Source organism: Arvicanthis niloticus, chromosome 25 (assembly GCF_011762505.2).
Source record: "Arvicanthis niloticus isolate mArvNil1 chromosome 25, mArvNil1.pat.X, whole genome shotgun sequence".
NCBI classification, from domain to species: Eukaryota; Metazoa; Chordata; class Mammalia; order Rodentia; family Muridae; genus Arvicanthis; species Arvicanthis niloticus.
This window is the reverse complement of record NC_133433.1, coordinates 2,218,919-2,240,280: the sequence shown is the minus strand read 5'-3', so window position 1 is coordinate 2,240,280 and position 21,362 is coordinate 2,218,919. Positions and strand designations below refer to the sequence as shown.

Sequence of the window (21,362 nt, the reverse complement as noted above, 5' to 3'; positions counted from 1 at the left end):
TTAAGCTTGATTTAAGTCTAAATGGGAATTTTATTGGGTGCTTTTAAGATGGCTCAGTAGATAAAGGCACTTGCTGCCAGGCCTGATGACCTGAGTTTGATCCCCAGAGCCCACTTGGCAGAAAGAGAAAACTAACTCCTACACATTGTTCTCTGAGCCTGACTGTGCTGTGGTACACATTCTCCCACTGCCTGCTCACAATAAATACATGCAGCGAGTTTAAGAAAGAAGTCATATTTGAATATTGGTCTTATATGAAGGGCTCTAAATATTTTTGAGTTATTAGTCTCCATTTCTAGCTTATTATTTTTGAGTTACTAATCATCTAGTCCCTATGTCTTATTCATGTCCTTGTAAAGCAATTGATTTGCCAGTGAGATCTTCAAAAGATACTTAGTAGTTTATTGTAAAATTTAATTTCTATTGGTATAATTCAGAATATAAGACTTAAAAATAATAAACAATTTGAAGGACTAACTTACTCTGAAGAACTTTTAAACAGTAGTATAAGTAATGCAGTGAATGGCTTTTTTATCTTTAAGAAATGAACCTCAGGGACTGAAGAGATGGCTCAGCGGTTAAGAGCACTGGTTGCTCTTTCAAAGGACCCGGGTTCAAATTCCAGCACTTACAGGGCAGTGCATAACTGTCTGTAATTCTAGTTCTGTGGGGAATCTGACACCCTCACACAGACATATGTAGAGGCAGAACACAACACCAATGTAAATAAAGTTGATTTTTTTCAAAAAGGAATTAACCTCAGCTGGGCTTGTACTGCTTATCTTTAACACCAATACTCAGGATCTTTTGAATCCAGGCCAGCCAGAGTTGCATGATGAGATCCTCTCTAAAAGAAATAGAAAGAAAGAAAGAAAGAAAGAAAGAAAGAAAGAAAGAAAGAAAGAAGGGAGGGAGGGAGGGAGGGAGGGAGGGAGGGAGGGAGGGAGGGAGGGAGGGAGGGAAGGAAGGAAGGAAGGAAGGAAGGAAGGAAGGAAGGAAGGAAGGAAAGAACTACATCTTATAGCACATGCTGTAGTCCCAACACTCTGGGAAATCAGAGGTAGGAAGGTTAGGTGATAGATTTAGCTACATAACAAGTTTAAGGCCAACCTGTATGTGCTACAGAAGACTTATCTCCAGAAAGTTCAAAAACAAACAAACAAAAGGAAACCTATCTATCTATTTTAGGTTAGTGTTCTTTGAAAATATGATTCCTATTCTCTGTGAAGAGAATGTAAATTTGGGGAATGATTTACTTGAAGGGCCACATAGGAACATCTAATATCCCAGCACTCAGAAGGCAGAGACAGTAGGATGGCTACAAATTTGAGGCCAGCCTGGTTTATGTGATGAATTCCAGGCCAGCATAGGCCAGAACCCTGACTCAAAAAGGAAATATATATATAATTTATTATATATTTATATTAAATATTATAATTTTTATATATGTATTTTTTTCCTTTAGTCACTCCCCTGGCCAGCTTAATAGCACATATTGTGGGTTATTTCATTTTTAGCTATGTCTGATTTCCACTCCCCTTCTAACCCATACCATTACAGCTTCATTTAATTCTTGGGGGCAAAACCCGGTATATTAGTAATTAGCAAATTGATTCTGTATAAACCAGTGTTACAAGTTTAGCTGATTTAGAAGGTAACAGGATGAAAGTTGGTGTGTGTCAGAAACCCCCAGGCATGGTAGCACACACCTTTGCCCCCAACAGCACTTTGGAGGCAAATGTGTGAATTTGAGGCCAGCCTGGTCTACAAAATGAGTTCCAGGACAGCCAGTGCTGTTGCACAGAGAAACCCTGTCTCAAAAAAAATTACAATTATAATATCAGTATTTTCTTCCATTACAGATGAGTTGCTGGATTTCATGGTGCCTCACTGATAATTCTTCTACACAGAAGCTTCGATTCCTCGTGTTTTAAATGGGGAACTAGGTGGAGGTTTTGTCTCCGTTTTGACGACTAGATGATCATCTATGTTTTTTTGTTTGTTTGTTTGTTTCTTTTTACTTTTCTGGTCATTGTGCTTGGCTTATTCAGATCAACAGTCTGATTCACTTACCAATTATTGGTCAGAATATTTATTTTTAATCATTAAAAGTTGTTATCAAATGAAAGAATAAAAGCAACCTTGATGTAATACTGAAACCTTAGTTTTGATATTGGATGAAATAACTTCTTTAGATTTTAAAAAACAATTTTGTAGCATTTTAAATGTAATGACTATTTAGTTCACCTTTCTATTCATTTTTGTTTTTATAATTGCCTCATTTTGGAAAATTGTGAAATAATTTAAATAGTATATTTGTATATATATATAATTATTATGATGTAAAATATTATAAGTGTATGTGTCTGTGTGCATGTATGCACATGAATGGTTTTGCTAGCCAAGGAATTTTTTTATCTATAAAATATTTTGTATAAACTTTCAGTTAGTCATGTATAATAAAAACATGTAAAGTCCTGTTTTATTTTTATTAGTATGCTTCTTTTATTGTGTTTAGATGATTTCTAAAGAGGTAATATTTCAAGGGAGAGTGGGGAACTCTTTAAAGTATTTCAAGATGAGAGTGTAACCAGCTCAGGTACTAAGGGTGGCTTCATTAAATTCTGTTGCCATTGCCTGCTCTCTCACACCATGTTTTGATATAGTGAACCCTGCCTCTTCTGCAGATATCTTCACAAATACAACTAAGTCATCACAAAAAGTAATGATTTAGAGAAAACTAGTCTAAGTATTGATTCAGCCTGGATACTTCTTTCTAGTCTCATGAAAGTACTGGGTTATAATCTGGTCCCTAGACTTCAAACCGGAGGTCTGGCTTTGTATCATCTTCCAGGTACTGTGTCATCCCTACCACTAGGTAAATGAATTTACAGAGTAAAATGATGAGAAAGATGTTACTGGTTCAAAAGAAAACAAACCAGACTAATGAAGACCTTTGGAATTTAGATGAAGGTAATAAGCATTGAAAGAAAAGATTTTAAAGCAAGAATGATACATAGGATAATCCTACATTTAAAGTATTTTTAAAATGGGGGCTGGAGAGACAAGAGAGTTAAAAGCTTGTCTTAGAGTTACTATTATCAGACATCATGGCCAGAGCAAACTGGGGAGGAAAGGGTTATTTCACTCAAAGCCATCATCAAAAGCAGGTAGGGCAGGAACTAAAACTGCATTAGCAGAAGCTAATGCAGAGGTCATGAAGACTACTGGTTTGTTCCTCATGTCTTCTTCAGTCTGGTTTGGGCTGGAATCATAATTGGCTGGGCCCACCAATATCAGTCACTAATTTTAAAAATGTACAGGTTTATTAACAGCCCAATTACGAGGCAATTTCTCAATTCAGGTTCCTTCCTCTCAGCTATTTTAGCATGTTTCAAGTTGACCTAAAACTAGCCAGACCACTGCTCTTGAAGAGGACCCAGGTATGGGTTTCAGAAAGTAGATGGTTGCTTAGGAACCAAGCAGTGGTGTTGCATGCTTTTAATCCCATTACCTGGGAGGCAGAGCCAGTGCAAATCTCTGAGTTGAAGGACAGTCTGGTCTACAGAGTTAGTTTCAAGACAGCAAGGCTACACAAAGAAACCCTGTCTCAAGAATCCAAAAGACCAAAAACATGGCTACTTGTGATTGCCTGTAATTGCAGTTCCAGGGGATCTAGGCCTCTTTCTGGTATCTATGGGACTGTGCATGCACGTGGTGCACCTAAAAATGCAGGTCCACACATCTACATTGTGATGGACACTTTGAATTCTAGTATTTGGGAGGCAAAGGCAGTCTAAATTTGGGCCCAATGTCTTGTATATATCAGGTTCCAGGACAGTCAGGGATATATAGTGAGATGATGTCTCAAAAAAAAAAAAAAAAAAAAAATATATATATATATATATATATATATATATATATATATATATATATATATATATATCAATCATTGGCTGCTGCTTTGGGGTTTGAACGCCTTTCTGGGTGTCCATTGCTAGTGCCACAACTGGAAGAAGTGTCCCTTCTCTATATCTACTTATGTTCTTTGTGTGGGTTTTAGAGATTGAAATCAGTTTGCCAAATCTGTGGGAAAGCATCTTTTACCTGCTGAGCCATCTAGACGGTTCTTCCTGCCACACACACAGACACACACAAAAAGCCAGGCATTAAAGCCAAACTTTTAATCGCACTCCTGGGGAGGCAGAGGCAGGCAGGCACATCTCTTGAGTTCAGAGGCCAGCTTGGTCTACAGAGCGAGTAACAGGACAGCCAGGGCTACAAAGAAACCCTCTTTCGAAAAACTAGTTGTGTGTGTGTATTGTACGCTACACGTGCAACATATATATACATGCCACAGAGGCCAGAAGAGGGCGTTTTATCTCTTGGAGATGGAGTTACAGATGATTGTAAGCTGCACTATGTTGGTATTGGGCTTCTTTACTATAAATGCCCTCTCAATATGTTTTGACATCATTATAGGTTTGTTTGTGACTTTCATATTAACAATTGTAATTTTGAAAGTAAAGAAACAAACAAACTGCACTCTACAGTTTTTTCCTGAACCATTATTACTACTGGGTGTGTGTGGGGGGGGTGTGTGTGGGGGGTGTGTGTGTGTGGTGTGAGTGTGAAGACCCACATGTGGCATGGTGAACAAGTAGACGTTACAAATCAACTCTGGGGGTTGGTATATGAAACTCTGGGTATCAGGCTTGCATCACAAGAGCTTTTAGCCAACTAAGCCATCTCACCGGCCCCTACTCTCCTTTTTAATTAGGCAATTATTTCCTTTATTTGTAAGACTACATCAAGGGCCAGTTTCTCACAATGTCACTTTTCTATGGGCAACAATCTTGGACAGTGAATGCACTTATCGTTCACATAGGACCTGTGTTGATACAGAGTAAGTCACTGTGCGCTTAGGTCTCACGCGCCTGCAGCTTCTCTTTTGGGGACGTCTGTTTCATTCACCGTAGGAGGACTCCCGCCCCCGCACCCCAACACCAGTCAGCCGGCAACCTTCAAAAGCTATTTCCGCTCCCCTTCCTATTTGTAGTGGCGAGGCAGTGACGTATTTCCGCTGATGTGGGCGTGGCAGTGGCCGCGCCGCCGCTGGCTGATGACGCAAATGTAGACTCCTTCACCACGTGTGTGTCCGCTTGCCGGCTCTAGCAGGTCTCCTTGCCGTTGTGGGTTTTCCGTGGTCACCCCACGGCCCTGTGGCCGCGGCCGGAGGCTATGGAACACCTTTCTGTGGAGCTGGTAGCCGGGCCGCTGCGCCTAATCGCCACCAAGAACGAGAAGAGCAGCGGCGAGCTGAACAGGTTCCTGGCCAAGTCGGTGAGCATGGGAGAAGGGAGGCGGGCCCGGGTCGGTGGGCACGGAATCCCGAGAAAGGGCCTTTGTTTTTCGGGGTCAGTTTCCGTTTCCTCGCCCCCTGCCCGGCGCTCAGGTGGTGGTGGAGAGCATGCCCTTACGGAATAAAAGCAGTTGACTTTTCTGCGAGGCTGCTTCTGTCCTCCTCTCCACCCCCGAAAACACGTGCATTGCCTAAGCCAACACTTATCTTCCCCACCCCTCGTTTGCTTGCAGGTATGTTTTTCTTTTTTACTTTGTTCCTTCTGTTTGGCTCATTGACGAACATCGGTAGTATTTCTTCTGGGTGTCTCAATACACCACTGAGGAGACAAAAAAATCTTGTCTCTACACCAGGGGAGTTCGGATCTCCTTCGGAGTCGGTTCATAACAAACAACTGAAGGTCAACACAAGACAGTTAACATTAGGAATTGAGAGGTGAAAGATATATAGATATACATATATGTCTATATATCTATCTCCAAATAGGTCTTGCGTTTTAAAGAGCCTTTCCTTATTGACTACTGCCTGAGTTGAACATCCTTACTAGACAACTTTTCACTCTGTGTTTTAATTTCCTTTTAAATTTCCCTACCTGCTCTGTCTGTAAGCTTGAGTCCAGAGAAACGTGCTTTTAATTTTGTAAAATTCATTCGGTCAGGAGCGCATTAAGTACATATACACTCCAGTTGTAATCAACATCAGTGTATCATATCCATCGGTTGTCAACCTGTGGGTCACCATAGACGGTCAGAAGACACGTATTTACATTACAATTCATAAGAGTAGCGAAACTACAGCTTTGCAAAAACAAAACTACAGTTGCAACGAAAATAATTTTATGATTTGGGGTTACCACAAAATGAGGAACTCTATCAAAGGGTTGTAGCATTAGGAAAGTTGGGAATCACTGGTGTAGACTACAGAACCTGAGCCATTTGGAGCATCATAGAATTCGCCTGAGAAAATTCTGAGAGTTTTTTCTGAGGTGTTGAACCTATGTTCTGTCACTGAGCCAAAAGGTGTTGGGGGCCGACTTTTAGCAGAAAGCGGCTATCAGCTTTGCAGCCATCTTGAGCCATATACCCTGACATGAGACTTGGATTACAATAGCCTACAACAGCTGAGCACACTCTGATAATCTTGGTTTAGATACCTTCCGTGTGTGAGATTAAAGGTGCGTGAGATTAAAGGTGTGTAACTTAAGAGTATGACTTTGAAGTGTAGAGATCAGATTTAGAGACAAGACCTAAGGACATGATTAAAGGTGTGACCAAAAGTCAAGTGGCTTAGAAGTGAGACATATAAAAGGCAGAGGCAGACGGTAGAGAATCAGACACTTCAGAGAGTACAACTTGGAGTACAACTTGGAGTAGGAATTAGGCATCAGGTAGCAGGCACTTGGAAGAGAACTTGGAAGAAGTAACTTGGAACTTGGAGGCACTAGGGACTAGGAACTAGGGACTAGGAACTTAGGACTTGGGACTTGGAGAGAAGAAGAGAGACTGAAGAATAAATGGGATTGAATCACACTCTGTCTGGTCTCCATTCTTGGAGTCCGTCCTCACTCTCTCTCTTGCTGAACCCCGACCCGTGGACCGGAGCGGCAGCTTGGGCCGAGTTACAGTGGCTGCCAAACTCGAGGCAACCCGGGCCTCAACATTTTGCTCGGGCCGGGACACTCTGCCTCCCAAGTACTGGGGCTAAAGGTGTGCGCCACCACTGCCCGGCCCATCTCCTGGATTTCTGGCCAGTGGCTCCCTTATCAAAGTGGCTGTAGGTGGACTCAGCATGAGTAGGCAGTCTAGAGAGAAAACAGTCTTGGTGGATTGTGTGAAAGAAAGGGACAATTGGTTTAGATGCACTGACCTTGTGAAAGGCTCTTGGATTATGGATTGTTTGGATAGGATTGTGTCTTGTTTAGAGCGTAGATAGTCTAGAGGTCTTGTAGTGGGAGAGCATTTGCTTAGTGGACAGGACCTCCTAGGGTCAACTCTTAGCATCTAAGGGGATTCATGTTTATGTTTTGGGTGTGGGGTTGTAGTATTTGGGGGGGGGGTGTAATATTTTAGGGACACTAACACATACATATAAGAACCATACATCGTAAATTCTGAAAATAGTGTACTAATGCCACAAAACTAGAACACTTCCTTGCCTTAAGGAGTTGAATTCTAGCCAGGCTCAGGAATCTTTCAGATTTGTCTGTTTCTCTGTTGGATAATAGCTTACATATTTTCATCCACGGTCATTTATGTTTATACTGTAGTTATTTTTGTTTTGAATTTGGCAGTCCCAGTGCTGAGAGTACAGGTACATACTGCCATGTTCATATGCACCCCTAGTTTTGGAAACAAAATACTTCATTACAGAGTAATACAGATGGGAAAATATTGCCTCACCTTGGAATTTGAGATCTGAAGAAAGAAGTTTTTTAGGAGTGTTTTCTTTTTTTTCTCCAGTGACTATATCCTGGATTCCAAGAACTGGGTGCCAGCTGTTGGTGGGAGGGTTGGGTGCATCATTCTGGGTATTGAATTCAGGGCCTCACATTGTACCACTGAGTGAGTTTGTTTTTTCAGGCAGCATCTCTCGACTCTTCCCGTATCAGTTAACATAACCAAGGTAATCCCTCACTGGCACTCTGAGAGGCTAACCTTGTAGACACAAGTATGCTCAAAAGATGAGTCTAGATTTGGTAGTTTGACCATACTAACCATCCTTCACAAAAGTAAAAAAAAGATCATTAAAGTCTTAATTCAGCGTGGCTTATATTTTGTGAAAGGATGGAGAAATGGCATTGGTGATTCTGACAGAAACTGAGATTGGAGTGGTGTAGCTGAAAGCCCGGGAACATGCAGGATTGATAGCCACTGCCAGAAGCTATGGAGAGCAATGCTCTTGTAAACTTTTGGGGGGAAATGTGTCCCTGCCACCACCTTGACTTCAGACTCCAGAAATAAATGAGACAGTACTATTTGTTATTTTAAACACTAGAAAACTAATTTATTTTTCATAAAGATTCGTTTTAAGAGCTTTTTTTCTTTAAGTCCCTCCAACCAAGATCACCAGCATATACTCTTTGGCTTACAATGGGATATATGTGATATTCCCATTGTAAGCTAAAAATAGTCAAAATAAAAGGATATATTTAATCTGCCAGATAATCTGAGTTTACTGGAAACACACTCAGAGCATTTATTCACTAATAGATGGATGAAATTATCCAGCATAAATCCTTAGAATAGTGTTGAAAGTAAAGAACAGTATTTTATGGATATACTTTACAGCATTATAAATACTAAAAGCTTGTTAATCAAACCATTGCAACTTTTATATCCTTTTATATATCCTATGTATCTAGGCTGAAAAGAAATATATGATTTATTTGTTTCTGGTACTGGGAATTAAGCCCATCCTCATGTGTGATAGGCCAAGTGTCTACCACTGGGCATGCCTCTAAATATATAGCTTTTTAGTGCTGTAAGGTATGTATGTATGTACGTATGTATGTATGTATGTATGTATTCTTTTGATTAGCCCCATTCTCTTACATAACTAGAAAAAGATTAGATAAAATTAGTAAGATTATTCTAAATACAGTATTTACTGGAGCTTAGACATCACTCCCTGACAACAGAAGCTGGGCTTACTATATGTACGTATGATAACATTACTTGGTGGTGCAGGGCTGGATGCGGTGGTGAAAAATTTAGGATTGCTTCGAGTTTATGGCCAGCTTGGGATACATACCTCAAACCAAACAAAACCTAACAAACAAAAATCCCCAGAGTGGACTCCCTTTTTTGATTCAGGGTCTTGTTATGTAGCCATGTAGCCCAGGGTGACCTCAAACTATAGATCTTCCATCTCAGACTCCTGAGTGCCAGGACACAGGTGTGTGACATCATACCCCTCTTTAAAATGGTCTCTGAGGAACACTTGCATATAGTAAAAAAGTGCAGTTACCTCTCTATGTCCTGGCCAAGTCTGTTAAATTTCTTTCCCTTTGAGTGGTAGTTGTGGAGACTGTTGTTTGCTGTCTTAGATGACGTTTCTGTTGCTGTGATAAAATACTATGACCAACAGCAATTTGAGAAGGATGAAGTCATGCTTTGGGTCAGAGGGAAAACCTTTGGCAACGTAAATGTAATGTTCCACAGTGCTGAATAGCAAGTTGTGCTAACTGGTCTACATAGTAGCAGTGTGACAACTAACCCCCCTCCCTTCTCAATTGTCTTTTGTTTGCTTATGGATTTTTTGAGACCACAGACTAGAATTTTGTGGTTTACCTTCTCGTGTTTCTTTAGGTGTGGTTGTTCATTTTTGCTAAATTTTAGGTTGTTTTTATCTCTAGAAATTAATTTTATCTTTATTGGTTTTGTGAATTGAGCACAGAGCCCACTGCATGCTAGGTACCAACTCTGTAACTGAGCTGTATTTGTGCTGCACCCAGGCCTTACCTTCAGATGTAATTCTTAAAGATGTGTTCCTTCATGTCTGGAAGTAACCACACAATTAATGTTTTCATTTATGAGGAGCAAAGGAGGTGAGAACACTGGACAGTGTTAAGGCCCTGCAACATTTACTGTTGAGTTGAAGTTGCATATCATTTAAAATAGAATCCCAAGTATTGGTTTTCTTGTGTATAACCTCTGTAGACTGGAGCTTTCAGTAATAAACTCTAATCTTTTATTGTAACAAAACCATAATTTGTTGTATTATAAAGTCACTTAAGAAATTGAGAAATTAGTGTTTTGATTCTAAACTAGTGTTCTGATCTTTCTGGTACTAAAAAATATGGTTTACATAGACATTTGTCTTGCTTCTCACTCAGGTATGGACACCTCAAGATCGCCAGTGCATCCTGAATGCCTTGGCACAGTTGCTCCTAGATAAAGATTATACCCTTTTGCTTGGTCGCCAGTTGCGCCCTATCCTTTTGGATTTGCTGGAAAGAAATGCTAAAGCCATTAAAACTGGAGGCCAAGTTAACCACGATCTGCATGAACGGCTCAGTGTGTCAATGAGCAAACTCATTGGTAGCCATCCTGACGTTCTTCCGTGAGTAGCCATTTGATTCATATTTCTCTGTAAGATGATGACCTCTTTTCTCAAGTCTAGTGGGGTGGCTCTTGCTGTAACCAAAGCACTTGGGAGGTTGAGGTGAAAGGCTTCTGAGCTTGTGGCCAGCCTCCAGTATTACCTCCAGCAATACCCCTGTATTTTTTTTTAAAGAGTCTTTAAAAAATTTTATTTATTTATATATTTTTTAATGTAGGAGTCATGCCAGAACAAGGCATCAGCGCCCTTTAGAGATGGTCATGATCCACCATGTGGTTGCTGGGAATTGAACTCAGAACCTCTGGAAGAGCAGCCAGTGCTCTTAAATGCTGAACCATCTCTTTAGACCCAGTTTTTGTTGTTTTGCTATGTTTTAAGTTTTGTTGCTTTTGTTGTTTTACATTCATTTATTCATAGAGGATGGCATAGAGGTCAGAGAACAGATTGGGGCAGTTCTCTCCTTCCACCATGTGTTTCCTGGAAGTTGAATTCATGTGTTCAGGCTTGTTGGCAAATACTTAACCCCTGAGCCATCTTCTCACCAACTTTTACTGGTTATCTAGTCTGACCTCAATCTGGTCCTTTCCTAGTGTATCAAGTACTGGGTCTACAGGTATGTACCAGTATTCCTGGCTTAGCTGTCATGACATGTTTGAGAGAACAGCCGTGATGTCCCAGTCTTCTCAGAATCTGGCAAGATGTGCCGATGAGGTAGATCTGAAGCGATATGCTATTGGAGAAGCAGAAGGAAGCCGCCTTAGAATTATGGCAACTTGGAAGTCTCATCTCTAGAGAATGTGTTAGGACTATGTTAGAGATTCGTTAAGCTAATGAGTTAATTTTCTGTTTTTCCACCAGCATCAAATTTGTCTTATTTTGTTGTTGTTTGGTTTTGGCCTCAAACTCCACCAGCCTCCACTGCCCTAGTGCTAATATTAAAGGCTAAAGGCATGTGCCATCCAACTCTCTCAGCCACCCCTGGTACATCCTCTTCTCTGCTTCCCGTCTTAGTCTTCTGTTTTTGTTTTTTTATTTGTTTGTTTTTGTAATCTATTAAATTCAATTAGTACAACCTGTTGTAATGCTGAGTGATCTTTTGGCTTAGTACTGTCCAGGTAAATTCATGACAGCAATAGCAATGGCATGTCCAGAAAGCAGCATTACATAGCACCCTTCCATTTTCTGGTTCAAAGAAAAGGTTGCTTATCTGACACTAATGTGAAAACTCGTGCCCAGGGCTCTTACCTCTCTTATGCTATGGCTTTTCTTTCAGTCATGGGTATATTTTAGCGATGTTCATAGCAGTCCATCATTAGAGAGCACCCCAGATCCTTCAAGATTCCAGAATGGACACAAAAAGCATGTTTAACAGTATAATAGGGACTCCAAATAATTAAAAATTTATGCTTGGGGATATGAATAGTTTGGGTCCCCAAGGCCAGAGGAGGCGTGTCTTTCAGAACTAAGATTTCTGTAAATTGTAGTGGTGCTGCAAGTAAGACAGAAAATGAGGACACCCCCACCCCCAGCTCTGGTTTAAACTGTGAATTAACTCATTTGATCTTAAGCAACAAATCTAAAACCCCTGGTAACATTTTCTCACACATATTTATTTTGTGAACATATTAGTGATTGTGTACACTCATGTATTAATGGATGTACAATTAAAAAAATGACTGCCTAGTTCGTATATATAGATAAAAGCAATTCATGTTATATGCAACTATCAACACAGTCACTTTAGAGTTTTTGTGTGTTTTTTTTTTCTCTTGTGTTTTGATGCTGGCAATTTAACTTGAGGCCCTGTGCATGCTAGGTAAGTGTTCTGACACTTTAGTCTTCTCTAGTCCTTTAAATCTATTTACAAAATTGCTGACTTTGAACTTAATGATTTTCTTTCCTTAACCTCTGAAGTTCTGGGAGTATAAGACACCTGATACTAATTCTTTGAATCCTCTCTCTTCTTCCCCCACACAAATCTGAAAGTTTGCAATTTTGTTGCTGTCCTTGGAAAACCAGCTTTTAGTTACATTGGCTTTTATTATTGAACTCAGGTTTGTTTTTTGTTTTTTTTTTTTTTCCCTGTCAATGTGGTGTTTACTTTCTTCTAATTTGAGATTTCATTTAAGATAAAACTTAAGTTTTGTTAGGTTGCAGTTTTAGTTTGCTGTTTAATTTGTTTTTAAATGCATTCACGTGTGTGTGTGTGTGTGTGTGTGTGTGTGTGTGTGTGCGTGTGTGCGCGCGCGCGCTGGAGGAGGAGGAGAGATGTGTGATGTGGGGGTTGCATGTATGTGTGCCCATGTGTCTGTACCCGTATTTCTCATAGACTTTTCCCATAGACAAGTGTATCTGCAGAAACCATTTCAGCAGAGTGGAGCCCCAGCATGTCTCCCATAACCTCTCACTATGGAAATTAGTCTGGCCCTGTCCTCTTCTATACTGTATTTCCTTTTATTTTTTTTTTCTTTTTTCGAGACAGGGTTTCTCTATGTAGCCCTGGCTGTCCTGGAACTCACTCTGTAGACCAGGCTGGCCTTGAACTCAGAAATCCCCCTGCCTCTGCCTCCCAAGTGCTGGGATTAAAGGCATGTGCCACCACCGCCTGGCTCCTCTTCTGTTTCTGTATGCAGTTCTCTTACTCAACAGCATGTCAGGAAGAATTATAACATGGTTTTTGTATCTCTAGGTAGTAACTATGTTCCTCATAGTGAGAATTCAGTAATTGTTCATTGAGTACATTTAGTAATTACCACTCAGTGTGCACTGCTTTGTGCGTAAAGCCTTTGGTGATTTGCAGGTTCTCAACTGGTATCTCATGCCAGGGCCTGAGTTCTCAACTTGAAATGGTTTCCATCTTTAGGATTGTATAGCTTCAGCATTGTTCTCCCCACATTCTAAAGTACCAAAAATCCTGTTAAGTTCTGCATTCCTGTCCCTGAGGATAGTTGGGCACTTGGCTGCTGCTACAGCCAATGAAGATGTTCATTTCCAGTCTTGAGTACAGATGGGCACTTGACTGCTCATACTAATGAATGTTGATACTGTCTTCCCTCCTGAAGGTTTGCTCTGCGATATTTCAAGGACACCTATCCAGTGTTTCAGAGACTCTTCCTTGAGAGTTCTGATGCAAACCCAGTGCGCTATGGACGCAGACGGATGAAGCTCCGGGACCTGATGGAAGCAGCCCATATATTTCTGCAGCACAGGCAGCCTGTTTTTCGGGAGCTCTGGGACTGGAGTGTGTGTGTACCTCTCCTCAGGAGCCATGATGCTTTGGTGCGCTGGTACGTGGCTTAGTTTGTGCTAACTTAGGGATGGGAGTAAGGAAGACAAAAGCCCTTTAGATATGGGTGTTGGGCTTATGGTGTTGGCTGTATGTTTGTTGGATCCTGGGAATTGCAGTTATGGATGGTTGTGATCTGTCATATGGATGTTTGGAATTGACTCCAGTCCTTTGGAAGAGCAGTCAATGCTCTCAACTGCTGATCCATTTCTCCAGCCCTAGATCTTTTTGGTCTGTTTTGTTCTTACCCCCTTTTCTTAATCAGCCAGTTTTGCTTTAGAAAAAGATTATGCACATGGAGTGTCACCCTTCTTTGTGTTTCACCAAAGGAATTCATTGTGTTTCCTTTGTAGTTTATACTCATAAGTGTGTGTTGTGATGGTTAACATTTTATTTTCTAGTGTTTAGCTGATAAGTACGTTTTTTAATCAACTGGAGGTCAGGAGAATTGATATTCTTCTTTTCTTTCCTCAGGTATACAGCTAACTGTCTTGCTTTGGTGACCTGTATGAATGAAGAACACAAGTTATCCTTCCTAAGGAAGATTTTCAGTAGTGATGAGTTGGTGCATTTCAGGTTGAGGTAAGTAGGGACCTACTTGGAGGTCCTGCTGTGTCTTTTCTGTGGCAATTCATGGACCTTTTTTTTTTTTTTTTTGTAGGTTGTTAGAAGAGGCTCAGCTACAGGATTTGGAGAAGGCCTTGGTTTTAGCCAACCCTGAAGCCTCCCTTTGGCATAAGGGAAAGGAACCGCAGTTCATTCATGGACACCTAGTTTCAGCTGACCTCTCTTCCAGTGTGGCAGCTGTCTGTGGTGTGGTGCTACCTAAGCAGTCCCCCAGTCCTGGAGAGCAGGTATTGTGGCCTCACTAGAGGCTGTGTTCCATAAACCATGACTGCAGTTTCTTTGGTCAGCATCCACAAATCATGTGTGATCCACATTGAGTTTGCTAAAGTGATGTTCCGTTTTAGAAGTGTTTAATGAGAAATGAAGATAAATTTGTCTCTGAGTTTGTCCTGGGTATTCTCTTCATCTCTTTTAAATCTGAAAGTAGAAATATAATGTCACCTGTGTGATGCTTTGAACTTAAGCAAAATTTGAAGGTGGTCATAGTTACATAGGCAGGCCTATGGTCTCAGGAATAATAAAGAACAAGACAGTAAGCCAGGGCTGATGGTGAAAGAGAATTAAAGACTGAGGCTATAGCTCAGTACAAAAGCACATACATTGGCTATGCTAGGATCACTTGACAAAAGACTGCAGTTCTTCCTGTACCTGAAAACATCAGATGCATTGAAACGTATTCTTTCTATGCCCAGATTTTCCCAGCTATCTCACAGGCTGTGCACTCGTTAGTATGTGTGTGTTCTACTTCTGTGCAAGAGGTGCATGCTTAACATATAACTAGACTGCTAGTTCCTGCACTGTTGATCTTTAAAGTTTTTACAAATTTTCTTTTTAATTTTTATGTGTAGCTGTGTGTACCTAATTGTGTGTTTTGTGCATCACATGAGTGCAGAAGCCCTTAGAGTTTAGAGTTTGTGTTGAATATCCTGGAACTGTAGTTATAACCCTTGCACTGCTAATGTTAAGTATAAAATGTTAGCATATGGAAAGTGGAATGAAAATAAAAAGCCAATAAAAAGGCTCTTACATTTATTTAGAAATTGTCCTTGGATTGGAGAGATAACTCCAGTATTAAGAGCAGTTAGTAGGCCAAGTATGGTGGTCTTTACTCCTAGCACTCAGAAAGCAGGGGCAGCCTTTATGCTTGAGGTCAGCCAGGGCTACAGAGTGAGACCCTGTCTCAAACGAACAAAGAGCATTTACTGCTCTTCCAGAGGAACCACACGCAGTTCAGTTTCCAGCATCTACAGCAGACAGCACACAAAACTGTGAGTGATGCCAGTTCCAGGGAATCTGATGCCCTCTTCTAGACTCCATAGGCAGCAAGTACACATGTGGTGTGCAGACATACATATACAGAATGCCTGTACCCATAAAATGATCTAAGTTTTTAAAAAATAGAAAGGGTACCTCACACTTTTGCTCTATACAAAAATAATTTTTAAAACATGAAGAGCTTATCCTTCTGAGTTTGGCCCACACACTTGTTATAATGTAAGGTCAGTGGAAGCATTGTTGAAGAAACTAACTGTCATTTGGGGGAAGGGCTGTCTTAATAATCTTTCCATTTCTCACTTTTCTTAGGCAAGTGACAGGAGTTCTTCACGGGAACAGGAGCTGGCTCTTAAGTCCTTTGTTTTGGTTGAGTCTGTGTGCAAAAATCTTCAGACACTAGCTGTTGCAGTGGCTTCTCAGAATGCTGTGTTGTTGGAAGGACCAATAGGAAGTGGCAAAACTTCCTTAGTTGAATATTTAGCTGCAGTGACTGGTAGAACGAAACCTCCTCAGCTTCTCAAAGTCCAGCTTGGAGATCAGACAGACAGCAAGGTAATTAAGATGTGCCAAGTGTTGCTGGGTTGGCTTGTTTGCAGATATCAGCATTCTAATGTTTTTGCTAAGGGAACATAGAAATAGTTATTGCCCTTGCTTCTGACTTATGCAGCAAGCTTTGTAAACCTCACACGCCTCCTTTTCTCGTTACAGTTTCGTACATCTTTTCAAAGGAAATAGCCTTGCTATCTCAGGTGTTTGATTTCTCTACCTCTTCCCACAGATGCTACTGGGCATGTATCGTTGTACAGATGTCCCTGGAGAGTTTGTATGGCAACCTGGCACCCTGACTCAGGCGGCCACAAAAGGTCACTGGATCCTTCTGGAGGATATTGACTACGCTCCCTTGGATGTGGTATGTCATGAAGCCTTTACTCTGCACACTTTGTCTTGGAAGAGCAGTTTGTCCACAGTGCCTGGGGATAGTTTTGTGTTCTGAGTTTTATATGATACATTGTAAGAAGCTCATTCATAGTTACCTGCGTAATCAGACTTGAGAACTTGGGTTCTTCACTTGTCTTCTGTCTCATAGAGTATTTATTGAATGTTTCGTGCTATTTTTTGTAGTGATTGAGTACAGTGAGCTGTCTTACTGCCTTACTGCCTGGTAGGAAAAGTTAGAGATGCATTGGGAACTTTGAGATGAACTTTCCAGGTGTGGCAGCTATAGACTAGGATGACAAATGGTTGGTTGTTTTTTTGTTTTTTTTTTGTTTGTTTGTTTGTTTGTTTGTTTTCGAGACAGGGTTTCTCTGTGTGGCCTTGGCTGTCCTAGATAGAACTCACTCTGTAGACCAGGCTGGCCTAAAAAATCTGCCTGCCTCTGCCTCTCAAGTGCTGAGATTAAAGGCGTGCGCCACCACTGCCCAGCTGTAAATGGTTTTTTGAGATGCTTTTTATTAAACAGCTGTGAAATTTTATATATATATACATATATATGTATATATATGTATATATATATATAAAATCTCCCCATCCCATGTTGATCTTGGGATGACATTGCTCTTGCATCTGCAGTGATTATAGGAACATGTCACACAGTGGCCTGTTTTGGGTTTCAGAAAGATTACTTCTGCAGTAAAGTAGCAGTTTCTGTTTCCTCTGAAATTCTTAAATTATGACCAAAAAGATGTTCTAAGGTTAAGGTGTCTCTACATAGGTTCTGTAATGTGAATCTTCACATTAAGTGCATATTGAATTGTACATACTGGAGAAGACAAATAATGGTTATGTGTTGGGAGAGGCATTTCTCTTCTACCGAATCTAGCTGGTTCTGGCCATTCTTTATGATTTAGTGAATCTTTTTATGTTTGGAACAGGTTCAGTGAATTAAGCTTATCATGCTGTTTGTTCATTTGCATCTCTTGATTTTAAAAGTCCCAAGTCCTATTTCCATCCTACTGTCTTGCGTTTTTCTGGCCTACAGTAGCACTCAGTGAATAGTGAGTAAATAAGGTGTTGTACTAGAGTGCAGCTTCAAAAACACAGATGCACTTGATTGCAGTTTGCACTGTAAAACTGGATTGTTTTCTTTAGGGATATGTCCATCATTTGGAGACAGGTGGTGTTCTGTCCCAATAGCTTTATCAATGCCGTTTTGTGACTTAGGTTTCTGTGTTGATCCCTCTACTGGAAAATGGAGAACTTCTGATTCCTGGCCAAGGTGACTGCTTGAAAGTAGCTCCTACATTTCAGTTGTTTGCAACCAGAAGGTATGTGTGACTCTTTCTGTCCCAATTCTCAAACCATTTTTGGTTTTTGTTTTGCTGAAGCCGGTTATACTTTACAGAAACATCTTATCATTGATATCTGAATACACCATGACATTATTCCAGTGATTTAAAAACAATTTGATAAAAAGTCTATCAGTCTCTTTTTTAAAAAAGATTGTGGGTCAAGTATCATCCATTAAATTTTCACCTGCCCTAATTTACCTGTATCTAACAGTAAAATGGCAGCTTTTATTTATGAATAAGGAATTGCATAGCAGTCACTCTGTGATTTCACTTACCGTGGTTTTAGTTGCTCAGTCAGTAGAATTTGAAATTTTTAATGGAAAATTATAGAAATAAAAATAAACTTTTATAATGTTCTAATTGATTGTTTTAGAGTTTCATAGACTTGTTGTAGAGACTTGCTGCATAACAAGCTGTTATCAAACTCAATAAGCTTTGGTTTCTCCAAGGAGTGGGGATATTATACTTTATTCTTGTTTGTTATCTCTTGTTTTGCCTAATTAATAAAACTTAACCATTGGTATTTATGTGTAGATTTTGTACTGTCTGGTTTCAGTCATCCATCATAGATTTTTAGAGGACTGCCCTTCATATGAAGCAGGTTGACTGTAACTCAGCATAAAATCTGAACCTTTTATGTGCCACTGTTTGAATTCTCTCCTTTACAATGCAGGCTCTTGAGCTGTGGAGGAAGTTGGTACCGACCACTGAATAGTCATGCTACTATGCTAGACAAATACTGGACCAAAATTCACCTACATAATCTGGACAAGAAAGACCTGAATGAGGTATGCAGCTTTGGATAACAAGAGTACTTTTCATTTCTATTTTTCATCATGAAAATTCCAGAAGCTCCACTTAGGTAGAAATACAGAAGCATGCCTAAATGAAATGGATTGGAAGCCTAGTTCAGAAAGAGATGCCATCGCTCTGAACTAGAGCTGCTGCACTTTAAAGCAGAATGGTGATCTCAGCACACCTAACATTTGTTTAACCCTCACTCTTTTTTTTTTTTTTTCTCATGGATTTTTTTTTTTTTTTTGAGACAGAATTTCTCTTTGTAGACCTGGCTGTCTTAAAATTCACTCTGTATACCAGGCTGGTCTTGAATTCACAGATATTCACCTGTCTCTGCCTCCCAAACACTGGGATTAAAGGTGTGTGTCACCACTGCTCTGCCATTTTCTCAAACTTTGTGTCCCAATTATATCTTGAGTAGGGCCTGTATTCTCTGCTGGCAGTGTCTGCTCAGCCACCTGTGACTGACAGGCTCCTTTTCTACTCTTGAAATCTTCCTTGTCTCCCAAGTATCCCTGACCATATTGTTGTTCATTTGCCAAGGTGATACCCTCCTCAGACAAGACAGATGAACTTAGGGTTCCTGTTTTATGTTAATTTGCCTGTCAAACAGAAGTGAGTAAGCACATTTTATAAAAGTGTTGGCTTGAGTATGTGATGCTCTCCACTGCAGTGCTGTGTACCTGTTGGAATGATTAGCACTGGACCTGGGGCTTCAAAATTCTACTTTTATCTTTCAGAATTTAACTGCTTTTTATCAGTGACTCTTCTTTTGTGCTCTGCTTTAATTTTCTTTCCTATACACCTTTTTATTTATTTAGGGTTACATAGTGAAACTTACACAAAGTAGTTCTTAAGAAATTATTTAGTGAATGAATTCCTTGTACTTGGGTACCTATGGGTTGTTATTCGAGTATCTTTGTTTTGTTTTCTAAACTATTGTAGATGGCAAGTTTGTCAACAGTATGAGGAGGGGGATAAGTCATGGAATTTAAGTATGGTGAATGGGTGGGAGCAAAGGGAGAGTACAAAGTCCTGTGCTTGGTAAAGATTTCAAATTGAACAAGAACTCTCTGGTTGACTAGTGTCAGTAGTTGGTGTATATTTCCCCATCCCTGTGCTAGGGCTGGGACTCAGGTCCTTGGCCAGATTAGGACAGCGTTCTTCTGCTAAGTTGCTAAGATACTTTTAAGAGTCTCTCTAGCTGTTAAATTTTTTTTTCTCTCCCTGAGTCAGGTTCTTCAGAGCAGATACCCAAGCCTCTTAGCTGCAACTGATCACTTACTTGACATTTATATGGAGCTTACTGGAGAAAAACATTGCTGTCCAAGTGTTGGCTACGACAAGGCACCACAGGAAGTTTCAGAAGCTGAGAGAGAAAATAGAAGAGTGGTCCTTGAGGGAAGAGAATTATCTTTGAGGTACTAGACTACACATTGCTTTCAGTTGATATTTTAAAACTGCCTTTGCTAGAAAGTTCGTAGTTAGAAGCACATGGTCTCGACGGGTCAGGTTACGGATTAAGCATGTGGGTTGCATGGGAGATCAGATCCCTTTGGGAAAGATAGGATGAGGGTACCTCGAATGTTGTAATTCTAGCATCCTAAGTGTCTACGGCAGGAAGATCCTCCAGGCCTGGCCTGGCTATGGACCCAAACTGGGATACAGAGCCTGCATAGCTCAAAACCAAAGCTTTAAAAATTAAATTAAATAGTTGCTTGGTTGCTTATTTGTTTGTTCATTTGTATTTTTATATGGTAGGGGTGGGGATTGAGACTGAGTCTGTGTAGCCCCAGCTGTCTTGGAACTCTATGTAGACTAGGCTTGCCTCTAACTTAATACAACCTGCAGCTGCCTCCCAAATGTTGGGATTACAAATATGTGTCACCATACCTGGCCTTTCTTAAATCCTTTCTGGATTTGCTCTATAAAATGAGGTCTATGGCCAGGCGTTGGTGGCACACGCCTTTAATCCCAGCACTTGGGAGGCAGAGGCAGGTGGATTTCTGAGTTCGAGGCCAGCCTGGTCTACAGAGTGAGTTCCAGGACAGCCAGGGCTACACGGAGAAACCCTGTCTCGAAAAATCAAAACCAAAAAAAAAAAAAAAAAAAAAAAAAAAAAAAAAAATGAGGTCTATGTCTCAGCTCTCCATTCTCGGTAGGGATTAGGAATGAGTGGGTCCCCTGAGTTTAGTCTCTTTCTTGTTACCTTTTCTGGTGTGGGTTGGGAAGACATTGGTATGGTTATAGTACTTTTTTCTTCACATTGGTAGAAAAAAAGGGGAGACTTAGTCATCACATAATCTTAGATTTACGAGGGCTAAATCGATTGTCATCTTTAGCCTGTGTTTTGTTTCTTTTTAAGGGATCTGCTGAATTGGTGTAATAGAGTTGCTCATGGCTTTGACAGTACATCTTCAACAGCATTGTTGAATGTTTTTCAGGAGGTAAGATGATGTTGGTGTCTTCAGTGGCTGCCAGCTTCTCTAGCTACTGTTACCCTCTTGCTACATAAAACTGAGCTGCCTTCAAGCTAATCAGATATGCTTTCATCTTTTGGCAGTTGTGATGTATGCATCTATGAATATTTCTATACAAGTACTTTAGTAGTAAATAAACAGTATTTATGTTGAAAATAGGAAAGGATTTGTATTGGTTTCTT

The 21,362-nt window shown here is 40.3% G+C and overlaps 2 protein-coding genes across 4 annotated transcripts in view; both read left to right on the top strand.

The window, feature by feature from the left end:
- Casp8ap2 (caspase 8 associated protein 2) overlaps positions 1-2,491 on the top strand; it is a 35,796-nt gene extending 33,305 nt beyond the window's left edge. For both annotated transcript variants that reach the window (XM_076924031.1, XM_076924032.1), the window contains exon 11: positions 1,863-2,491. The gene's annotated coding sequence lies outside the window, so the exon portion shown is untranslated. The remainder of the gene's footprint in view (positions 1-1,862) is intronic.
- A 2,652-nt stretch (positions 2,492-5,143) lies between these two features.
- The window catches only part of Mdn1 (midasin AAA ATPase 1), a 118,934-nt gene continuing 102,715 nt past the window's right edge, over positions 5,144-21,362 (top strand). For both annotated transcript variants that reach the window (XM_076924022.1, XM_076924021.1), the window contains exons 1-11: positions 5,144-5,343; positions 10,197-10,423; positions 13,486-13,710; positions 14,184-14,291; positions 14,371-14,563; positions 15,921-16,163; positions 16,390-16,521; positions 17,775-17,878; positions 18,576-18,690; positions 19,937-20,121; positions 21,066-21,147. In XM_076924022.1, the coding sequence (XP_076780137.1) occupies positions 5,242-5,343; positions 10,197-10,423; positions 13,486-13,710; positions 14,184-14,291; positions 14,371-14,563; positions 15,921-16,163; positions 16,390-16,521; positions 17,775-17,878; positions 18,576-18,690; positions 19,937-20,121; positions 21,066-21,147 (1,716 nt within the window). In that variant the 5' untranslated portion in view covers positions 5,144-5,241. The remainder of the gene's footprint in view (positions 5,344-10,196; positions 10,424-13,485; positions 13,711-14,183; positions 14,292-14,370; positions 14,564-15,920; positions 16,164-16,389; positions 16,522-17,774; positions 17,879-18,575; positions 18,691-19,936; positions 20,122-21,065; positions 21,148-21,362) is intronic.